At 41.2% G+C, this 20,133-nt stretch overlaps 1 protein-coding gene across 1 annotated transcript in view; it reads right to left on the reverse strand.

Moving 5' to 3' along the window:
* LOC146830898 (fibrocystin-L-like) overlaps positions 1-20,133 on the reverse strand; it is a 1,500,901-nt gene that overhangs the window by 299,571 nt on the left and 1,181,197 nt on the right. The window contains exons 58-59 of the mRNA XM_085605087.1: positions 3,986-4,065; positions 1,393-1,532 (exon numbers count right to left, since the gene is read on the reverse strand). Of these exons, the coding sequence (XP_085461213.1) occupies positions 1,393-1,532; positions 3,986-4,065 (220 nt within the window). The remainder of the gene's footprint in view (positions 1-1,392; positions 1,533-3,985; positions 4,066-20,133) is intronic.

The following is a 20,133-nucleotide window of genomic DNA, read 5'->3' on the forward strand; positions in this document are numbered from 1 at the left end:
AAGCACATGATGAGTGATATTAATCGGGAAGGCTCTTGGCATGGCTTGCCAACCCAGATAAACAGGGCTCCCACATACTTAGTATTAAGAATGCGTGCTAGGAGGTGGTAAATTCCCAGGCTGAGCTAAACCGAGCATTATTCGATTTTCATGCATACCTGTATGCACAGGGTGAAGGCACTGAGGGACCAGGCCAAGAAGGGGCTTGGGGCACTGAAGGATCGCTTGGAGCAAACCTGGGGTGTACAGATAAGTGAAACAGAACGGACAAAAGTATTGGCACATACCCCAATGCTATGTGTTTCAACCTAATCCAATATTATTATTGCCACAGAGAATATATCATACCAAATGAAGTTAATCTCATGCACCTTAATGCAGGCACAAACTGCCCTAGATGTGGCTAGCATGATAACGCATTTATACATGTGGTATGGGATTGCCTGACCATACAACCTTACTGGAATGGGGTGGTGGTGATAGTATCAACTGCAATGGGAGTCAGATTACTGATTCCCTGGGGTCATGCCTACTGGGATGGTTCACCCGATGGAAAGCGGAAGAAGCTGCAAGTAGAATTATATATTTGGAGCTCGTACTTGCCAAACGCCAGATAACGATTTCTTAGAAAACTGCTGTTGTCCCCACTCTATAATCATGGCCAGTGGAACTCCGCAGATGGGCTAGGTATGAGGGAACTGATCTGCAGTGAGAGGTTAACAGAGGACTGCAACCCCGGAGTTGGACCATGGCCCAGGATAACATATCAACTGACATTTACAACTTGTGGAACCAGAGGATTGTAAGAAATCAGACGATTGATAGATGAAGTATCCCTTAGCGTCAAAAGGTTAGGTACCCAAAAGATATGTACTAGGGCACACTTTCACTCCTCAGCCACCACAAGCAAATACAACAAACACATGAACTCCCTATGCACACCTCCCCCAACATTATGACATCTCACAACACACCACATTTCCCTCCACCTCTAGCAGAACTGTCAATGTCTTGTTTGATGTTAAACATTATCAACATGTTATTACTGTAAGCTTCCCGGTGATGGTTTGAAACATAGACTGAGCTTGACATGGTGGTGTGGGGAGTGAACATCAACGCTAAGTCCATGGTAAAGTGAAGAAGAAACAGGAGCATGTATTTACAAGTGTAATGTGTAAGATGTTAAAAATGAATAAAATACATTTTAAAAAACAACAAACAGGCAGGTAACTGCCTAATGGAAGAATAAATACTACAGTGAACTTGAGCTATTTAAGTAAACCTTATTTTCAATTGCAACAAAAAGTGATCTGGTTGGGACCGTAGGTATTTATCAGAAATTTTTTAATTTGCAAAATATACCTAAACTTTGGTTTTAAATATTTTCCTTACCTGTATAGAGATGCAGGTTGCAGTTAGGACCACTGTCTTGTATCCTGAAGAAGGTTCAGTGAGATTTATGAGCTCAAGGACGCCGTAGATAGTAAGTTTCTCGAGGGTTGGCGTTTGAATGTCTGCTATAACCCATTTAGCTGCAAAAATGATTTTACAAATGAATATGACTAATGTAGCTACTGACATGTACATAGATGATTTTTCTGATCATTTCTCCCGGTGCGTGGCACACTATGTTGCTGATCTCTTAAGGGACTGTGTACGGTACACCCAGGAGCATCGTCAATCAGGGGACACTTCTCATGGTGCAGGGGTCATGTAGAGGGGCTAATCACTCCAAGCACTTTTCTCAGGTTGCAAGGAGCTCACAAGGATAGTGATCTCTCAAGTAACAGTTCTCAGAATGCAGGGGGCACAGAAAGACATTATATGTGTTACAAATCTCCGAGTGCAAGTTGACACTGGGAACCAAGGTTTAAAGGTGCAGACGTGGCACAGAGGAACTATTTGCCCAGGATGCAGTTTTCCTAAGGCACAAAGGGTCACTTATCACTTAAATTACAGCTTTACAGAGTTTATGGTCAATGGTGCATCATTTGGTCTAGAGAAACATTTGATATGTAGAAAACAGATACAGTTCAATGTTGCAGTATGGGAATGTTAGGTGGGGGTGGTCATCTCCATCAATTTGCTGTGCACAACTAGTCGAATCTCAAAACATTTGCATTGCTTACATGTTGCTTTACAGTGCATATTTAATTAAGTAATGTTGGCTAGCAGGTACATGTATGTGTGGGGTTTCAAAGTCCTGCCTAAAATGGCCATCAGGTGAGGGGGGAAATGGAGGTGTGTCCATCTTCAGATGCCAGTTTTAAAAGGCTGTATTCTTAGTGTTGCCATGTCACCCTCATTATACCTGGTTGTGTGTGCAACTTTAGAAGGGCAGGATGAGAGGAGTCAAGTCTTTCTAAAGTATGTGCCTTCTTCCATGTCATATATCTAAATATTTACAAGTTGGCCTATCATCCGTCTCATGATCCAGACTAGATAACATCCACTATCAAATGACCAGGTTTTTTTTCATATATGAATGCATCATATCTTTGTGGTAGGCATGGCAGGCTGTTCTTCTTCATAAGTGGGTGTTTCACTTCTGCAGTAACATACTCATGCTAAGATTTGCAACACAGGTTAGCTAGCTCCATTAATGGTCAATTACTTTTTAACTCTCCCTGGTAACCCCTACTACACAGCATCCTCGCACTCAGATGTATGTAGTGTCAATGTCTGCCTTTCTATCTGCATAGGCTGATGCAAATGTATAGATAGATTGGCATTCCCAATATTCCTACCTCTGAAGGACACAGTTCAGCTACAGGACTACTAGAGCATTCATTCAGTATCTAGGTAGATCACCTTGCATGTCTAGGCTCTGAGTCAGTCCCCTTCTGTTTCTTTGAGGGGCTGCTCGTCAACAGATGGGTATCAATTAAGACACATCCCATGCACGTGGCCTACATAGACAAGAAGGAATGAGTGGTTACTAGACGAATATACACACAAGTTTAAAGAGGATGATGGATGATAAGAGATGAGCCCCACCAATCTAATTGGATGGAGAGCATCACATCTTCATGGGGATACGCTGAGTCAATACATAAATAACTCTTCAAGGACCTAGCCTGCCACACCCTCTTTCTGCTAATGTTTTCCAAGGATTTCCTGCTTATTGGGTAAAAAATATAAAATTGGTCATCAGTAATTCTCTCGTGTGTAATGAATGATGACTGTTCATTGTCCGATTTGCATGGGAAGCTGAATAGTCATTTTGAAGCAAAAAGACATTTTATAGGCATTTTAAAACAGTGATCTCTAGTAGATTGACCCGTTCTATCAATTAAGTTTCTTTCTAGGTTGAAAGATATGCTGGATCACACTCGCTTTGGATATAGTGCCAACATCTGAAATCATTGATGAGAAATGAGTTCTACCCATTTTGTTTAGCTAAACTGAATAAGGACCCTAATACACAAGGTATCCATTGAAATATGATGTATATTATGACAACAGTAGGCCATGCTAACAGGGTTGGCTTTAAGGTTGCAGCGCCTGGTGCGATAATCTTTCCTGGCACCACCCATGACCTCCTTTTCCATGGATTCCCTCACTATCACTCTCCAACAGTACACCTCATCTTCGCATAGTCTTTCCCTGACAAGTATTTCATTTTTTTTATAGTGCTTCTCCTAGTTCACTCACATTAACTTCTGTGATCTGCATGCCACACATTCTTTGCAGCAGGGGCATTAACCCTCTGCGCTACCTTACGATGAGTCAAAACTCCCACTAGACAACATTACAATCTCTTACCAGTAGAAACATTAATCACCAGAGTTATCTTGGCATTTTTATTGTTGTCTGAAAGCACTTTTTTGTATAATTTAGTGTGAAAATTACAATGCACAAGGAAGTTCACATTTTTAAATCAAAAGTTATTTTTAAACACAGAGCCCCCAACAAAGTTAGTGCCAGGTGCAGCTGCACCTTTTGCACCACCCTAAAGCTGGCCCTGCATGCTTAAATACAGTACCTGCAGGGATCACCACGTCTGAGCCATTTGTTGGGACGCTCATGCCATTATTCAACCAGAAAGAGTGATTTGACCAATAGCTGAAAGAGAAAGAGAAAGGAAACACATTAGAATGTATGTCACATATTCATGTTAATCAATTCAAACTTGATTCTTTCTGTGTCCCAACAGAGAGTAATTATCATTGACTCATTGTTTAGTTAAGCTGCAACACTGATGCAGCTCCTCAGTGATGCAGCAGGGTGTGTTTGTGCATGGCACCTAGGACTACAAAGACTACCACTATCATCCCATCAAAAATAGGGACATAGGTCATACCACTCTGACACTTTCAGATCGCTAGCCCAGGAATCTCAACAAATTTTGCGTTGTTTGTCTATGTTGCACGAATTCTGCTTAGAAACAGAGCAATACCTGGAGTCACAGAACGTTAGTATGTAAAGACTGAGTCACTGTTCCACATTAGTGTAGGCCCAAATCTGACTAGCTCATAGTGCCTTACCAGCCCTTCTAACCTTTTCAGAATAACAGGTAAATTGGCACCCCTAAACACAGAAAAGAGACACGAGGAACGTTTACAATATTTATTGAACTATTGTGCTTTATCATGAAACAACTGTGCTGCAATTAGAAAACAAATACAACTTAGCAGTGTGATTAGCATTATTAATAAAATGTGTACATTAAAACGTCCTGTCATGGTGAACAATAAATCTGCCTGAGCCTACCCTCACTACGTGAGCACAGTGATATATCTGAGATCTCTGGGACTAGTACCGGACCCTATACCTGGCATATGTAGTCTACATCTCTGATTGCATGGAGCTGGCACTCTAGTCTCAGGACTTATTCTCAGCAAGGATTCTCTTCTCTGTTTGGGGGATTCAAAACTAAATGCCGTGCTCGAAAAAGCAGCTTGGTCTCTTTTTTATGTCTATATGTTAGAATGTGTTAGTGACAGGCCACAGAGAAAAACAAGGTATGCTATTGTTTGTCATTGTACCAATTGTTCATACTGAGTCACAGGAAGGAGCATTGAATAATAAAGCATGTGCCATGTATTTCTAAAATTATATTGAAGCACAAAATCAAATGTGCAGTGTGTAAAATGTGCAAAGCAAAGCTGCCTGTAACATGTGCAGGTAGGATAACATAGGGGAGAAGTACAGTGGGCCCTAAAGGGAAAACATAGCACCCTCTCCTTGGGCGGGACAGTAACACGTTGATTAAAAATAAAAAATCTATAGCACAAGCTAGCAAAATAAAAGCTTCAATAATAAGCATGTTAAATAACAAAAAATATAATCATAGTTAAAAAACATAACATTTCAATTTGGAAAATGTAGCCAAATTAAGCAGTCAGAGGTATCCATGATGTCCTACGCAAATTTAAAAGTGTATGATTCCAGAACGGATTCCATCTCCACAGATGATGACTGTTGAATATCCCAACCCACAAACTGCAGAGAGCAGACATGATCCTCTGGATTGGCTGATTCTGAGAACGTAACCAGGTAACCCACATCTCTGTTATTAAAGCCAGGATTTAGTAATCCATATGGCCATGCACTCATCTCCTCTGCAAGGAGTGACTCAGTCATAGCTCGCATAGCCGTAAGCCCAGGGGACAACTCCAAAAGTGGGTTGCTATTGGACTTATCAGCAGGTGCATGCACTTGGGAGCCGGCATCTTCAGAGCCAGGCAAATGTCTAGTGCCCATTCAAAGGAGCACCAGAGACAGTGAAACACGGGTTATAAGCAGGTAAACCAGGCAGGTCATAATGTTAATGATCAATCAAGATCCAGTTCTTGAAGCAATAGGATTCCGAAGAATCTAAGTATGCACTTACAGCACAGGTAGAGTGGTGATAGTTCTAGTAGGCTTGCAAACAGAACATCCATTGTGGAAGAGTGAAAAGAGGACCAAAATGCTGCAAATGAGGAATAACACCAGCAGAACACCCCCGAACACACTGGGGGAAAAAGAAATTAATAAAATCCGGTATTGCTCCAAAGATTGTCTGGATGGAACTAACTAAGCCAGAACCCACAACTTTAAAAAAGTGAGCAAGGCCGGCAGTATAAGATGCATTAAAATGTAATGAACTAATTCTCCAAAATGCAGTGGGAGATTTGTGTTTAATAAGGACTGTATCTCACTAGATGTCCTTGCAACCTGTAATTAAAATGTTTCTTGAGAAGATGTTGATTCTACTTCTTTTTGAAACAATAGTGTTTTGAGTCTGCTTAGCTTGTTAAAATCAGCCTTCAAAGTTTGAAAGGAAGGGCTTAACGAGCTATACATACCTTCTTGCGTGGGAGGGAAGAGGATGTTGTTACAGCAGGTTACTGTCTGGGAGACCAAAAAAATTTATGGGATCCCAGCTTGCATTCCGCAACAGTCCTGATCACTTAACATTAAATAACTTCCATTCGAAAGGGCAGTAATGAGGGGTAGTGTTGCAGAGGCTGGTAATCCTCTTAGTAAAATAGGTCAAATTTGTTACAGACGCATTACATGTGCTATGAATAGTCACATGTTTACCAACAAGTGAATGTCTGACAGAAGAGTTGCATTCTTTTCTGGTGAGGAAGACCTCTTTGTTGGCACGTTCATAACAATAGGAAAATGGGAGTGACCCCAATTCATAATTTGCCTCTAAGGGGTTCATATCTAGCAAGGGGGAAATTTTCCTGCAAGATGTGAACTGAAACGTTAAAATCGGAAAATATATTACGCCGTATATTAACCAAACAGCGGGGAGTGATTTAGCTATTGTGAATGGGATTTGTTCTACTTCCTTGAGATGCCAATTGTGCACTGGTCATCTCTCTTGACCATGAGATGTTGTTTACATGTCAGATTGATAGGGAAGACTAGGTATCTGGAAAGAAAGTGATGCCAAGGTACGTGACCATTTTTGACAGTTTTAAGTGACCAGCTAAACAGCATGATAGATCTAAGCTGACTTTTCCCATGATACAATGTAGACATGTCATTTTTCATGATATCAATCACAGATGACATCATTATTCAAATTGTAAATGTGAGAAGACTTTATATAGATTATCTTGATCAATTTGTCTTAAACTTGCGGTAGCTTCCATTTGTGATAATTTCCAAATTTCATTATAAGTGGCATAAATAATTATTTTTGAGCGTGGAGACTCAGGGCCCAACTGAAAGTCAGATAGGTCCATGTCTTCAGACAAGAGAGAAAGATGTTTTACTGCCGACAGTGTGGAATTTTCCAACCATTGTTGACACAATACCTGAATGTTTGAGTGGGAATAATGGGGGTCGGGGTCTGCTTGCTGTAAATCCAGGAGGGGCATTCCAAAAATGAGCATGCCAACCATTTGTGACTACTGACCACAAAACCACCCGTGTGGGCCTGAAAGTATGGAATTAAATGTACCAATCTGCAACATACTATTTAGCTGTTCTACAGTGTAATTTGTCACGTTTCACCAATTTTTGAAAGCGGGCAATGGAAGGAATATTGTGTGCATTCATACCTTTTGTTTTAGTCAACTCTAAACAAGTCGTCTGTTGAACAGTGTCCTTCAGAAAAATCATTTGGGTTGGAATTAAATAGGCTCTGAACAAGGCTTCCGTCCCCTGAGCTTGCCAAGGTTTGATACCTCAAATTGATTTAATTTCAATTATATCCTTCGCATAATTTTAGCCTTCGATGGCTAATTGGGTCACAAAAAAAGCTGTAAATATTATTTAGTTTGTGTAAGCATATATTTTGTTGGTGGTGTAGGGACTAACATGAAATAATATGATTTCAGATATGATGTATCATATCCAGAAAAATATATGAATTCATCCACCTTCTGGGGGAGTGGGGCAATGTTCCCATAGTGTGAAATTAAAAAATGTGCATTGAACACTAGCTTGATTGAAATAGTGATATCCATATTGATGGTAACAGAGTGTTTCACAATAATTAGCAGAATTCAAATATAGATCCTTTGATTAAAAAACTGTGTACTATTCCAAATCCCAGAGCACGGAGCTTACTGTTTCAACATCCCAATCACTTGAATGTAACCCAGGTACAATTAAATCACCCATAGAAACCCTAAACACATATGGTATCTGCAGGATCTCTGTAGGTCTAAATATATCTAAAGGAACTTTATCACAAACAATTTAATCAGTTACTGGAACAGCTGAAATATTCACAAAGGACAAGTCTGTTTTTAGTTTATGTGAAGATGAGTGAGGTATCAACACTTCATCAACCAGTTCTGTAGCAGAGCATTCTGGTAAATAATGGCCATTAATCAATAAGAAAAAACTGTCACAAATCCAATCCACAGGAATAGAAACCTTAAAGGAAAGTGTAATTCAAACATATATTCAAGGTGGGACCAAATAAGTGCATTTTAGACATGAAAAGAAATCAAAACTCCATGACGGAGGAAGGTCTAAAACAGAACCATCGAAAGAGTACGAAGAAAAATCATCTCAACCCACATAATATCCAGAAGCAGTTTGTTGAAAAACAGATGCCTCAGGTACTGCAACAGGACCAGAAAAATTCAGAAGAGGTGGACCTAAGAAAGGTGGATCTGTATAGATGACATCAGCTGCTGAAGACGCAGTAGTAACAACAGTACTCACTTCAGTCATGTTGCTGGCAATTGTAGTGGATGCAGGAATTAAACTGTAGTGCATTCTCCATCCCCCAGCTGGGAAGAAACAGCTCCGGTAGTGCTCATTAGCTGTTAGGAATTTCCTGCATAGTAGTGAGAGGAGTAAGGGAACTACCAAGTACTCCTTGTGACCTACTGTTGAGAATCTGCCACATGAGGCAGCTTAATGTGATCAATAGAGACAAAACTATTGTCTTCGGAACCAGGAAGTGGTGGCAAGATTACAATTCTTGTACCTTGTATACCAAGGACTGGCACCAGTGCTCAATATGATGGGCCAAACTCATTTTTCACTGCCACCTTCTCTCATACAAGATCCCCAACATTTGGAATCCAGCCAGAAGGCACTGGTTTCCCCTTGATTCCTGCAGATGTAGATGCCTTCAACTGTTCATTTTATTTGGTGTCACAGATGTTTTGTAGATCCTGTAAGACATCACGATTATCTGCATCAAATGCTGCCACCACAATATCTGGAAGCACATTTTGATGCCAAAAAGGACCTCTTATGGAGTATGGCCACCCAGAGATCATTTAGGGAGATTAATTAGTGCTTGTTGTACCCCATATAGGTGGTGGATCCAACTAACTACGCCATGTGCCTAAAACTCTAGATGTTACAGACTGCTTTAAGTCAAGGTTCATCCTCTCCACAACAGAATTTCCTTCAGGCCGGTATGGAGAAGAATAATGCACTTGTACACCCAGGGAAGCTGTTGTATCATGATATGTTCGACAAGCGAAACCCGGGCCCTGGTCCGAGTGGAGTGTACTGCATTCATGTGTCCCGATAAAGACCTGCATATCTTTATTAAAAGTGTGAGTGTCAGGTGAAAGCTGCGGCTAAACCCAGAGGAACCTGAAGCAAGAATCAATTGCAACTTATATAAATTTAAATGCAGTATCCAAAATCAAAGGACCATCATTTTCCAAATAACTTGCATTCAAAAGGCTAGCTGGAAATCAGCAGGTGTGTCTGCAGTGGGCATGCTACAATGGAAGCTTTAATCTGTTGACAAATGTCACTACAAAGGACATATTTGTTTACATTTTGATATAAGCCGTGCCCCCCCTAACGTTGCTGTAGCAAGGAAATTGTGGCTGCCACACCAGCATGTGCAGAAGCAACACCTTCACAGGCAGCTATCACTAAAGCTAGTCTGTGGTCTTGGTTGGGAATCAAACAATTGCCAACACCTGGAATAGTAACAAATGGAATGTTTTGTTCACTTAAGTGGTAAGCATATTTAGATGGAAAGCCTTTAGGTAAACGAGTGCTGTCCTTATTACCATTAACGGCAAGCAATATATCAGAATCTATTCTCGTTTTAAAACGAGTAATTGCAGCAACAGTAGCAGTCACAGTATTCCCTACAAAGTGTGCTCCCACACGCTGATGACTCAATGTATGAGTAACAAGAGTCTGTGCACCCTATTTTTGAGATCTGCCATATTAACCCAAAGCATTTTATGCTTGATTGTGTTTCCTTTAGAGTTTTTGAATCCATTCTGTCTCCAATAAAGTAAGTAATAATACGAATCACACACAATAAGTGAGGGGCATTCAGGATTCGTATGTTTGACTGTAAGAAGCAAAGCTTTTAGCACAGCCAACTGCGGAATCCAGTTGCCTAAGGGAATTTCCCATCGAACATTACACCAACAACAGTGGCGCATACCACCGAATATTGCTGTTTAGAGCCTATAGCAGGTGGGCTGAACCATCAGTGCGAACAATATATTTATACTGTTCAAGAAGTAAGACAGTGCTAGCTTTGGGAAAAACATGCTCTTATTGTAGAAATGCTTGGGTCTGTAAAGACGCAACAAACACAAAGTTGACATCAACAGCTGTTAAAGACATTGCCCACTGTATCCATCTAGGATGGAGGGTTTTAGCGTTAGTGACACTAGCCTTTGTGAAACCCTCTAAGGCGTTTCCCTTGTGCAGGCCATTATTTAAGGATAGCCATCTGCATTGTAGTCAGCATTTATTCAGTGGAAGCAAAACGCAATTCCGCATTGGAATACAAATTGTATTTATATGCTATTGACACTATTTCACCTTCGATAAAGGTCATGTAGGTAAATTTGGTTGTACCCGGTAAAACACAGATGATTTGGTTTGGGATATTTACACGTAAATGTAAGTGATGTGTTGCAAGTAGGTCAGACTGTAAAGATCTGATTGTGTCTGTATGCTCCGATGTCCAATGTGAAGTGGAAAAATCAGTGAATTAATTCATAAAGTGTTTTGATGCATTGTGCATAATTAGGTGTGTGCGTTCTGCCATAATGAAGGAATCCTAACAAGGACTGTAGTTTCTTTAAAGTGTTTGAAGGTTGCAATTGTGCACACTTCTCCAACAAATGAGGTGCAAGACTCTTTCCCTCATGTGTAAATGTATATCCTAGAAAAACAATACTTTGAAAAGCTTTATTAGACTTCTTAAAGTTGAATTTGTAGCTAAATTCAGTAAATCCCAATATGATGCAATCTACTCTGGCCAAATGTGGGTTTGACTTCTCGTCCGTCAAGTTGTTATCATCTACGTAGGACAATGCGTCCATTTCAACATCATGTAGAATTGACACTATGCAGGCAACAAACATTCTAGGGTTAATCTTAGGTTTGCCAAGTTGTAGCTTAGTAGGTCTGATCCCCACATTATTGTGTCCTAAGGATGTGTATACATCAGCAATAATTATAGGCAGCTCAAGTTCACAGTCGGATTGTGCAACCGATGCAAGTCACTATCGTTTGGCCAAAGTAGCTTCTTAACCTTTAATGTTAGACAGAGTAATTTCTGACACCACAGGAAGATTTCCCATTAGCTTCATCCCCAAATCCAGGGCAGCAACTGCCCCATGTTCGTTCTGTATTTGTTTTAACACATCCAGCAAGACTGACATTGCGGGAGTGCTGTGACCACAGTTCCCTTTAAAGCGCGCGCGCGCACCTCCCCTGACGTCAGCGCGCACTGCCGTCTGTTGAGCGTGCACAACGCAGCCAGAACGCCCCGCAAGAGAGAGTCGCGCCGCCGCTTTAAAGAAGCGATTTGGAAGGCCAATTAAGCCAACGTGAGGCATTACTTATTATGAAATTTAACACGGCGATTAACGGCCTGAATGAAGTAGCGGAGATATTCAGACCAATTGTTTAATTTGAGAACAACATCGTCCAGTTGTTACCACTGTTTTTCCTGTTCGTCCTGCTGTTCCAATGTAACAAACAATGTACGGATTTCCTGTCAACTGAGTACGTTTCTAATAGTTTGTTTACAGTGCCGATTTGTTTTCAGCTACTCTGACCCCTTTTGGAATGCCTTCCGCTGTTTGACACGCTAGAAATTGTTTCTGCGTATACTCTAACACATACCATAAATACCCTCAAAAGAGTGAAATTCGAACCACATTGCCCAGCAGCCACCTGGCGTTTTGTGTGGACAACCACGCGTTTTCACTATCGTTCGATTGAAGAGCCTATACCCTTTAGTGTCCCAAGCACTTTTTCAAATCCGCGCCACGTTTTCTAAATACACCTTGAAGGCTGCCAAGTATAACTACATCTACCAGCAATCCCCTGGCTTCTGGTAGTTTTTGTTGGTTTAAATCGTCATCATTTCCCATAATGCTAAGTGTACCTCACCAATGGTTTGACACGTACATGGAGCGACGAAAGGTGAACTCCCGGTAAGCTCGCAGGCGAAAAAGGAAAGAACACTAGGGGCACGGAAGCTTAGAGGACTTAAGTATGGATTTTTAAGTAGAATTTGCGACGACTTACACCGCTTTGTTTACTTTTAGATCCCGGCGCGGGCACCCCATTTGAAATGAACTTACGAACTCACTTAAGTAAGTTTTCCACTTCGCAAGGCAGGTTTGGTTTCGGCTTTTGAACGTGAATGACGTTAGTAATCGTAGCTCTTTTCCTTCATTTTAGAAAAGCCAGTATTAATTAAGCATTGTTAGCCGGAAAAGAGGGCACGTTCCCCTGATCCGGTAAGTGGAGCTAGTACCATTGTTTTGTCCAAAAGTCTGTTGTTCGTCCTGTGCTGCATGTATAGCCTGATATAGTCAAGTAGGAAACGATAATGCAAATGGTTTCTTGTTTAGGTTCCTCATCATTTGAAACGATTTGGATACATTTCAGGCAGATAGATCTCCAATTCCAAGGTGGGTTATGTGAGGCCTTTGTGGTGCATTGTAGGAATTCTGAGTCACAGTACTATACCTAAAACGTATTTTTTATTGTTTATTGCAGAAATTGGTTGGTCCTGAGGAGAACCCAAAATATAGTGGTTCGAAACGCGTCGACCAGTTTGGTCCTTGTGTCGCACCGTTTATAAGATATTTTTGTTTTTCTTGTGTGTTTCAAAAATAATCTGTAACTTCATTGTGTCAACGAAAAAACAGAATGTTTCTTGATGTTTAAATTGAGTTGTAATCAATTTACTAGAGAAGAAAGGTTGCCACAAGGACCCAGTTCTTTATATAGTGTGTGTATTCTTTGGTGTATGCATGAGTATAATGGCCATGAGTGTTTGAGGAGTGTTTGTATGTTTGTTTCAGTCACCCAGGGGATCATTAATAATATGTTGATGTATTTTATGTTATGTTAGATAGGGATTTGTATATAAGATCTAAGCGCAATGAAGCAATGTTGTAGCGCAAAATCATTTTGAAATGTGAAATTAATTAAAATCATTTCCGTCAAATAATAAGGAAATTTATAAAACCCTCCTCTCATGTTTCATTTCGTATTAGGAGTTATTAAAGCATTAGGTTGAGTGAGTCTTAGCTTGAACTTTTTGTTCTGTTTTTCTAGTATATTGGGCTCAGTTCAGCTGAGTTTTTGAGCCAAAACCCGGTTTTGTTTTTTCGCTTTAAAGAAGCGAGCGGCGCGAAAAGCAGGCATTTTGATGCGGTGCCGGAGGAGTCGTGACGAGTGCAGGTAAGGGGGCTTGTGGGGGCTTGGGGGCTTGTGGGGGCGTGGGGGCTTGTGGCGGCTTGGGAGCTTGTGGCGGCTTGGGGGCTTGTGGCGGCTTGAGGGCTTGGGGGCTTGTGGCGGCTTGGGGGCGTGTGGCTGCAGAGCGCGGGGCAGATTGTGGCCTTTTGTTTACGTATTGATGGTAATCACAGCCCGTAAAGGGGCTCTGATTACCATCAATACTTAAACAAAAGGCCACAATCATCCCTGCGCTTTACTAACAAAAGAGTAGAGTCAGTTTAAAAACACAGCGTGTACCAAAGTACACGCTGTGTTTTTAAACTGGCTCTCCTCGTAAAGCGCGGTGCGGGGACGATTGTGGCCTTTTGTTTAAGTATTGATGGTAATCACAGCCCGTGAAGGGGCTCTGATTACCATCAATACTTAAACAAAAGGCCACAATCGTCCCCGCACCGCTCTTTACTAACAAAAGAGTAGAGCCAGTTTAAAAACACAGCGTGTACTTTCAGAAAGTACACGCTGTATTTTGAAACTGGCTCTACTCTTTTTGTTAGTAAAGCGCGGTGCGGGGACTATTGCGGCATTCTGATGAACTTTGGTGCCAGAGTTCGAGCCTCGAGGTCGCGTCCACATCCTGTGATTGTGGGCAAATCACTTAATCTCCCTGTGCCTGAATATGTAATGTAAATACGGTGCTCATGTAAAGCGCTCCAATACCTTCGGGTCGAGTTCGCGCTATATAAAAGTTGCAAAAAAAAACAGTGGGACAGTAACAGAAAGTAAGTGGGGGCGGAGGGGTAGATGGACAAATGGGGAGGTATAGGGCATGTTTCACTTATCTAATGTAGCACAGAGGGTTAATATGCCTGCTGCAAAGAACGCATACCATGTATTTAAAAAAACAGTATTTTATGTGCATAGGTCAGTTGGTTACTGCTTTTGTCACATAGATTCTTTTGTTACTCTGCAGCTCATAAGAGACAATCATAATCTAGCACAGTGACCTATAAACTGTCATCAAAGATCTGCTGACACACTGCATGGTACAAATTAGTAACTTATGTTTTTCCCTGTCTTTCATTATCCTGATGCTGCTAAAGGGGTTTATTTGGGTGGAAATACAGTTTTATTGTTAAAGTCAATGCTAACCACTGTGTTATTTTCCGAATCCTGAATTTGTGCTTTTCCAGACAAGCACTATTTAAAAATGCCTACCAGTTTGAATGACATGCGACTCCTACACCTTGTAGTCCCCTTTGTATGTAACATTTTCTCTACACTGATTTACACACATGATTCATTGTCTCTATGTGTGTGTGATGTAAAGTGTTCTGACATCCTACAATGGTATGAGAGATGCTATAAAATAAATGAAATACATGTGACAGAGGAATGAGAGGCACCGTTGAAGGGTGATATTAAGGGAATCATGGTGCATAGTAAGATCATCATTTACTATTCCTTAAAAGCTAATGCAATTCAATATATAATGATAAATGTGTTGTAGAATGCACCATTGATTCCTAACTTTTCTTGGGGGGAGAGGCCACTCACTGCACTTAGTGTGCACTGTATGGGGACTAGTCTGAAACCACTTGCCTGGGCTGCTTTGAGTTTCCACTCTGGCCCTGGCAGGAGCCTTTTACTGTGAAATAAAACTAACTATTTAAAAGTTAATCACCGAGATGCAGCACCAACCTTCCCATTACATGTTCCCGTTTTTTGCAAACTCTTCCAATATAAAATACTAAAATCATTAGTAATTAGAGTATTTGTTTTTGTGTGCCCATGTGTGTTTATTTTTTTCGAATTACTCTTTTAATGTTTCAAATTTAAATCATACACATTTCTGGGGATCCCCGGCTTCCAGTGGTGAGTCAGTGGCGGTCCTCAGGAGTCAAAAGTTTGGGAACCACTGATCTAGACCAAGCACCTGCAGTTTAGTACAGACCCCTCAAACTCCTCTCAAATAAAAGATCATCTTGGAAGTCCACAATATTTCTTGGAGTGATGCCACCACCACCCAGTAGAACCATCAGATCAAAGGTTCCAATGTGTGGAAGGCCGACACAACCTTTCACCTCTATAAGATTGGGAAAATAAATACTATAATGAATGCTAATAATGAAACACATGGGCACACGCATTTTTGTCCTAGACTGGAATCCCAGGTAATTATTTGGTCATTTTTCCTATTGGGGTCTCTAGACCGGTCCCATTCATAGTTTGTGCTTCTTCAAGCGTTTGCTGACTATCTTATCTTCAATTGCAGGTTTCCAGTCTGTAAGGTATTTGGATATGAGTGGTCAGGTGCGAGTACCCACAAAGACAAGGTAATTCTGTTTACGTTCCTTGTTGGGTTGGGGGTTGCTGGGTAAATAGATTCACAATCTGCACCCCTTTTCTTTTGCAGGTTCGTGAGACCGTACTACGAATACAATTGCACAGGCAGATGGGAGCACAGGCAGAACAAACAGGTAATTGTTTGCTAGAGTTAAAGTAGTGCATCTTCTGTTGCAGTTTTCGCTGCTAGAACCCCACATATTTAAACTGGCTTACGTGAGTACAAGCAGAAGAGGTAATTGTTTGGTAGAGTTGAACTGTGGTGCATCTTGAACATTGTAGTATAATATACTTACCCATGTTTTCTTCTGTGGCAGGTTTCGCAGCCAGAACCCCATACATTTAAACAGGCGTACGCGAGTTCAAGCAGAAGAGGTCATTGTTTGGTAGAGTTAAACTGTGGTGCATCTTGAACATTGTAGTATGTTTTCTTCTATTTCAGGTTTCGCAGCCAAAACCCCAAACATTTAAATGGGCGTACGTGAGTACAAGCAGAAGAGGTAATTGTTTGGTAGAGTTGAACTGTGGTCCGTCTTGAACATTGTAGTATAATATACTTACCCATGTTTTCTTCTGTTGCAGGTTTCGCAGCCAGAACCCCATACATTTAAACAGGCGTACGCAAGTTCAAGCAGAAGAGGTAATTGTTTGGTAGAGTTAAACTGTGGTGCATCTTGAACATTGTAGTATAATATACTTACCCATGTTTTCTTCTGTTGCAGGTTTTGCAGCCAGAACCCCATACATTTAAACAGGCGTACGCGAGTTCAATCAGAAGAGGTAATTGTTTGGTAGAGTTAAACTGTGGTGCTTCTTGTACATTGTAGTATAACGGATTGCATTCATGAGCTAGGTTGTCAACGTAAGCCATGTTCCCTTATCTTGCAGGCTTTGTGGCACAGCAGGTTCAAACCGGCGGGCACGGAAATGTTCAAGCGCAAAGCTGTCACTTTGGGAGAGTGCAGTGCTTCACCACAAAGGAAGAAATGTTGTCTTGTATTCAAGGAAGAGTGGATGAAAGAAATTGTGGAGGCTGAGACGCAGAAATCACGAAGCAAGGTTCGCGTGCAACTCTGGGAACTTTTTCAATACAGTCCAGACGTGGGCTTGATTTGCAAAGCATGTGCCGAAGCCAAGATTGTTGGGGACTTTTCCACAGGGAAGAAATGGAGGGATGGCTGGAAACTGGATTACATGAAACGCCATCTACTTAGCAAAGTACACGAATCTGCCATGGTGATATTGAGAAACAGAAGTGCTGCTGCCAGGTTTGGTTATGTAGTGCGGGCAATGTTGACAGAAACTGCCACTGACAAAGCAAATAGAATGAAAGTAGTTGAACGCCAAAGATCTATGCCTGAAGAGATAAAGATTCTCATCAACAACGTGTTGCTGGCAGTCAAGATGAATACTTCAATGTTATCTGTACAAGACATCCATGACCACCTAGCTTTGTATGTCAAGATACCAGACAGCTGGAGGAGCAAGAACTATGCCTTTGAGTTCCTTGAGGCCATCAATAGCGTGATACACTGTGAAGCTATGGCCGAACTTCGGCATGCTTTGTATCACACATTGATAATTGATGAGAGCACAGATATTTCTGTTTCAAAAATGCTCATCCTGTACTTCAAGTTCTGACCTGTAACATCAACAGAGCACAAAACACAGTTTGGGGGCATAGTGAAGCTGACTAGTTGTAATGCTGAGGCTATCACTACTGCGGTGAAAGAATTCTACACTGCCAATGAACTGGACCTTATGAAAATGGTCATGTTCACATCTGATGGTGCGACCGTGATGCTGGGTAAGAATAATGGTGTTGCTACTCGCCTTAAACAATCCATACCTCATCTAGTTGAGCAGCATTGTGTCACCCATCGAGAAGATTTGGGAGTTGATGATGCCTGGAAAAGGGTTCCAATGGTTAAAGAGATGGAGACATTATTGAGGACCGTCTACACTATGTTCTCCAGATCTCCTGCAAGGAAGTCCAAGCTGGATGAAATTGCATCGGTCACTGAATGTGAAGTGGTCTCTTTTCGACCACTGAATGAAGCCCGGTGGCTTTCAAGGCATATTGCTGGTGGTGCACTAATTCGTAATTACGAGGCTGTTCTTAAGTACTTTGAGCATGAAAAAGTTGAGGAGAATGATCCAGTTGCTAAATATTGTTACAAAAAGCTATCAAACTCCAACTACCATATTTCACTTGCAGTACTTAATGACAATCTGGGTGAATTTGCATCTTTGTGCAAACTATTCCAAAAAAGTTCTCTGACTACTGTTGAAGCTGTACAGTATGCAAGAGCAAAGATTGGCCAAGTTAAGCAACAGTATTTGGGGGACACTGTCTTTTGGAGCAGCAATGTAAGAGATCTGATGGTGTTGTACAAGGAAAGGTAAGAGTTTGACAGTGGGTCTATTTTGTCTTTTGTTTCCCTTCTTAGTGAGCACATGCAAAAAAGGTTCCCTGAAGATGAGCTGAAAGAATGGTCAAGTTTTGAAATCCAGGCAATGGCAGCACAATCACATTTTGATTTTGGGACTGAGAATATACAAAGACTTGTAGAGAAGTATAAAAATGTCTTGGTCCTGGGTGATTGCGAAACACCAGAAGATGTTGTTCCACAATACAGAGACTATAAGTATGTGGTGGCAGAACATGTAAAGGGTGGGTTATTTACCACCTTTCAAGACATGGTGAATTTCACTGTACGCAATGCTGCTCAGTATAGTGTGGTGTCTCAGCTTGTTGATGTCTGCGCAACGTTTCAAGCATCTAGTGCAGATTGTGCACGAGGATTCAGCCTCATGAATACTATCAAGAGTAAATTGAGGAATAGACTAGAGCAGAAGCATTTGGATATGCTGATGAAGACAAAGGCCTACCTCCTGAATGGGAAAGTTGACCTAGATAGAGTTTATCACCACTGGAAAAATGCCAAAGATCGCCGTGAGAAGCAACCCTGTCACCCCTCTAGTGATGCCACTTGACATGTCTCCCTTATTGTTTATATGTGATATTGTATAGGCTCTCAACATTTCCCCACCCACTTAACAGTGCTCAAGTTAAGAATATTTATTAAAATCTTATGATGGTATCACCGTTTAAGTCTTGTGCTTTTCTAAACTTGAAGTGTACTTGCCTGTGTAACCAATTCATGTCATGGCGTGTTTATCCAATTTGGAAACTGCCCTTAAGACCCTTATTGTGGCACAGTATGTGTGAAAATGCACCATCTATTCACTTTTTAAAGTAAACATTCTGAGTGACATTTGGCGCCGCGCACACGCGCGGTCTTGTTCCTGGTGCACATAGCCATGGTTGCAGCGCACAGAGACCCTCCACTGCCGCACACAGAGGAAAGAAATTAGAGGGAACATTGGCTGTGACTGATATTATACACAGTAGCAAAAACTGTCCCCATGTGTGATAGTTTCCTTCCCTGGGAACCATCCCATGGAGTAAGCACAGTCAATATCCTGTGCTTCTTTTGTGATCCCGTAAGTGGAAACACAGATTCAATCCGGTTGATATTTTGGATGATCCAAAATGGAATTTTGAATGAAAATATCTGAATGAACAATTACAGGACTCATCAATATCTTGGGCTTCTCTTGTAGTCTCGTAAGGGGAAAGACAGCTTTAATCAGGTCAATTTTTTGGGCGATAGAAAAGATTAGTGGGTATTTTGCCCATAATTGAATGAACAATTACGGAACTTATAGTAGGCACTGCGGGCAACTGAGCTTGCCCTGGCAGACCAAACCTTATTGGGACAGCCAACAAGGCAGACGGAACATATTGAGTTAAGGGTCTATAAAGAGCAACCAAATGAGCACACAAAGGTTGTAGCTGTTGAGCAGTAATATTGTCATTATCAGGTTATGGTGTATATTCAGCTAAAGCAGGCCAGAACACCGTTCATTAATCAGGGGACCTAGACATACTGGTCCAAGTACATGGGGTAGGGCTACATGGAACCAAATATTGTGTTCCCAATGAGAAGGTGGTATTTCTAAGAGCACAAATGATCTACAAGCTCCTGGTAGTGGAGTAACTGTTAATTCATGAAACGTGTTTGTGTTAGCATCCACAACCGGAAAATTGACCCAAGAATAAATACTTCAAATCAATAGCCACAGTAATCAAGAAAATAAAGTCACCACCTGCATTAGTAA

The sequence above is a fragment of the Triturus cristatus genome, chromosome 5_1 (assembly GCF_964204655.1).
Source record: "Triturus cristatus chromosome 5_1, aTriCri1.1, whole genome shotgun sequence".
NCBI classification, from domain to species: Eukaryota; Metazoa; Chordata; class Amphibia; order Caudata; family Salamandridae; genus Triturus; species Triturus cristatus.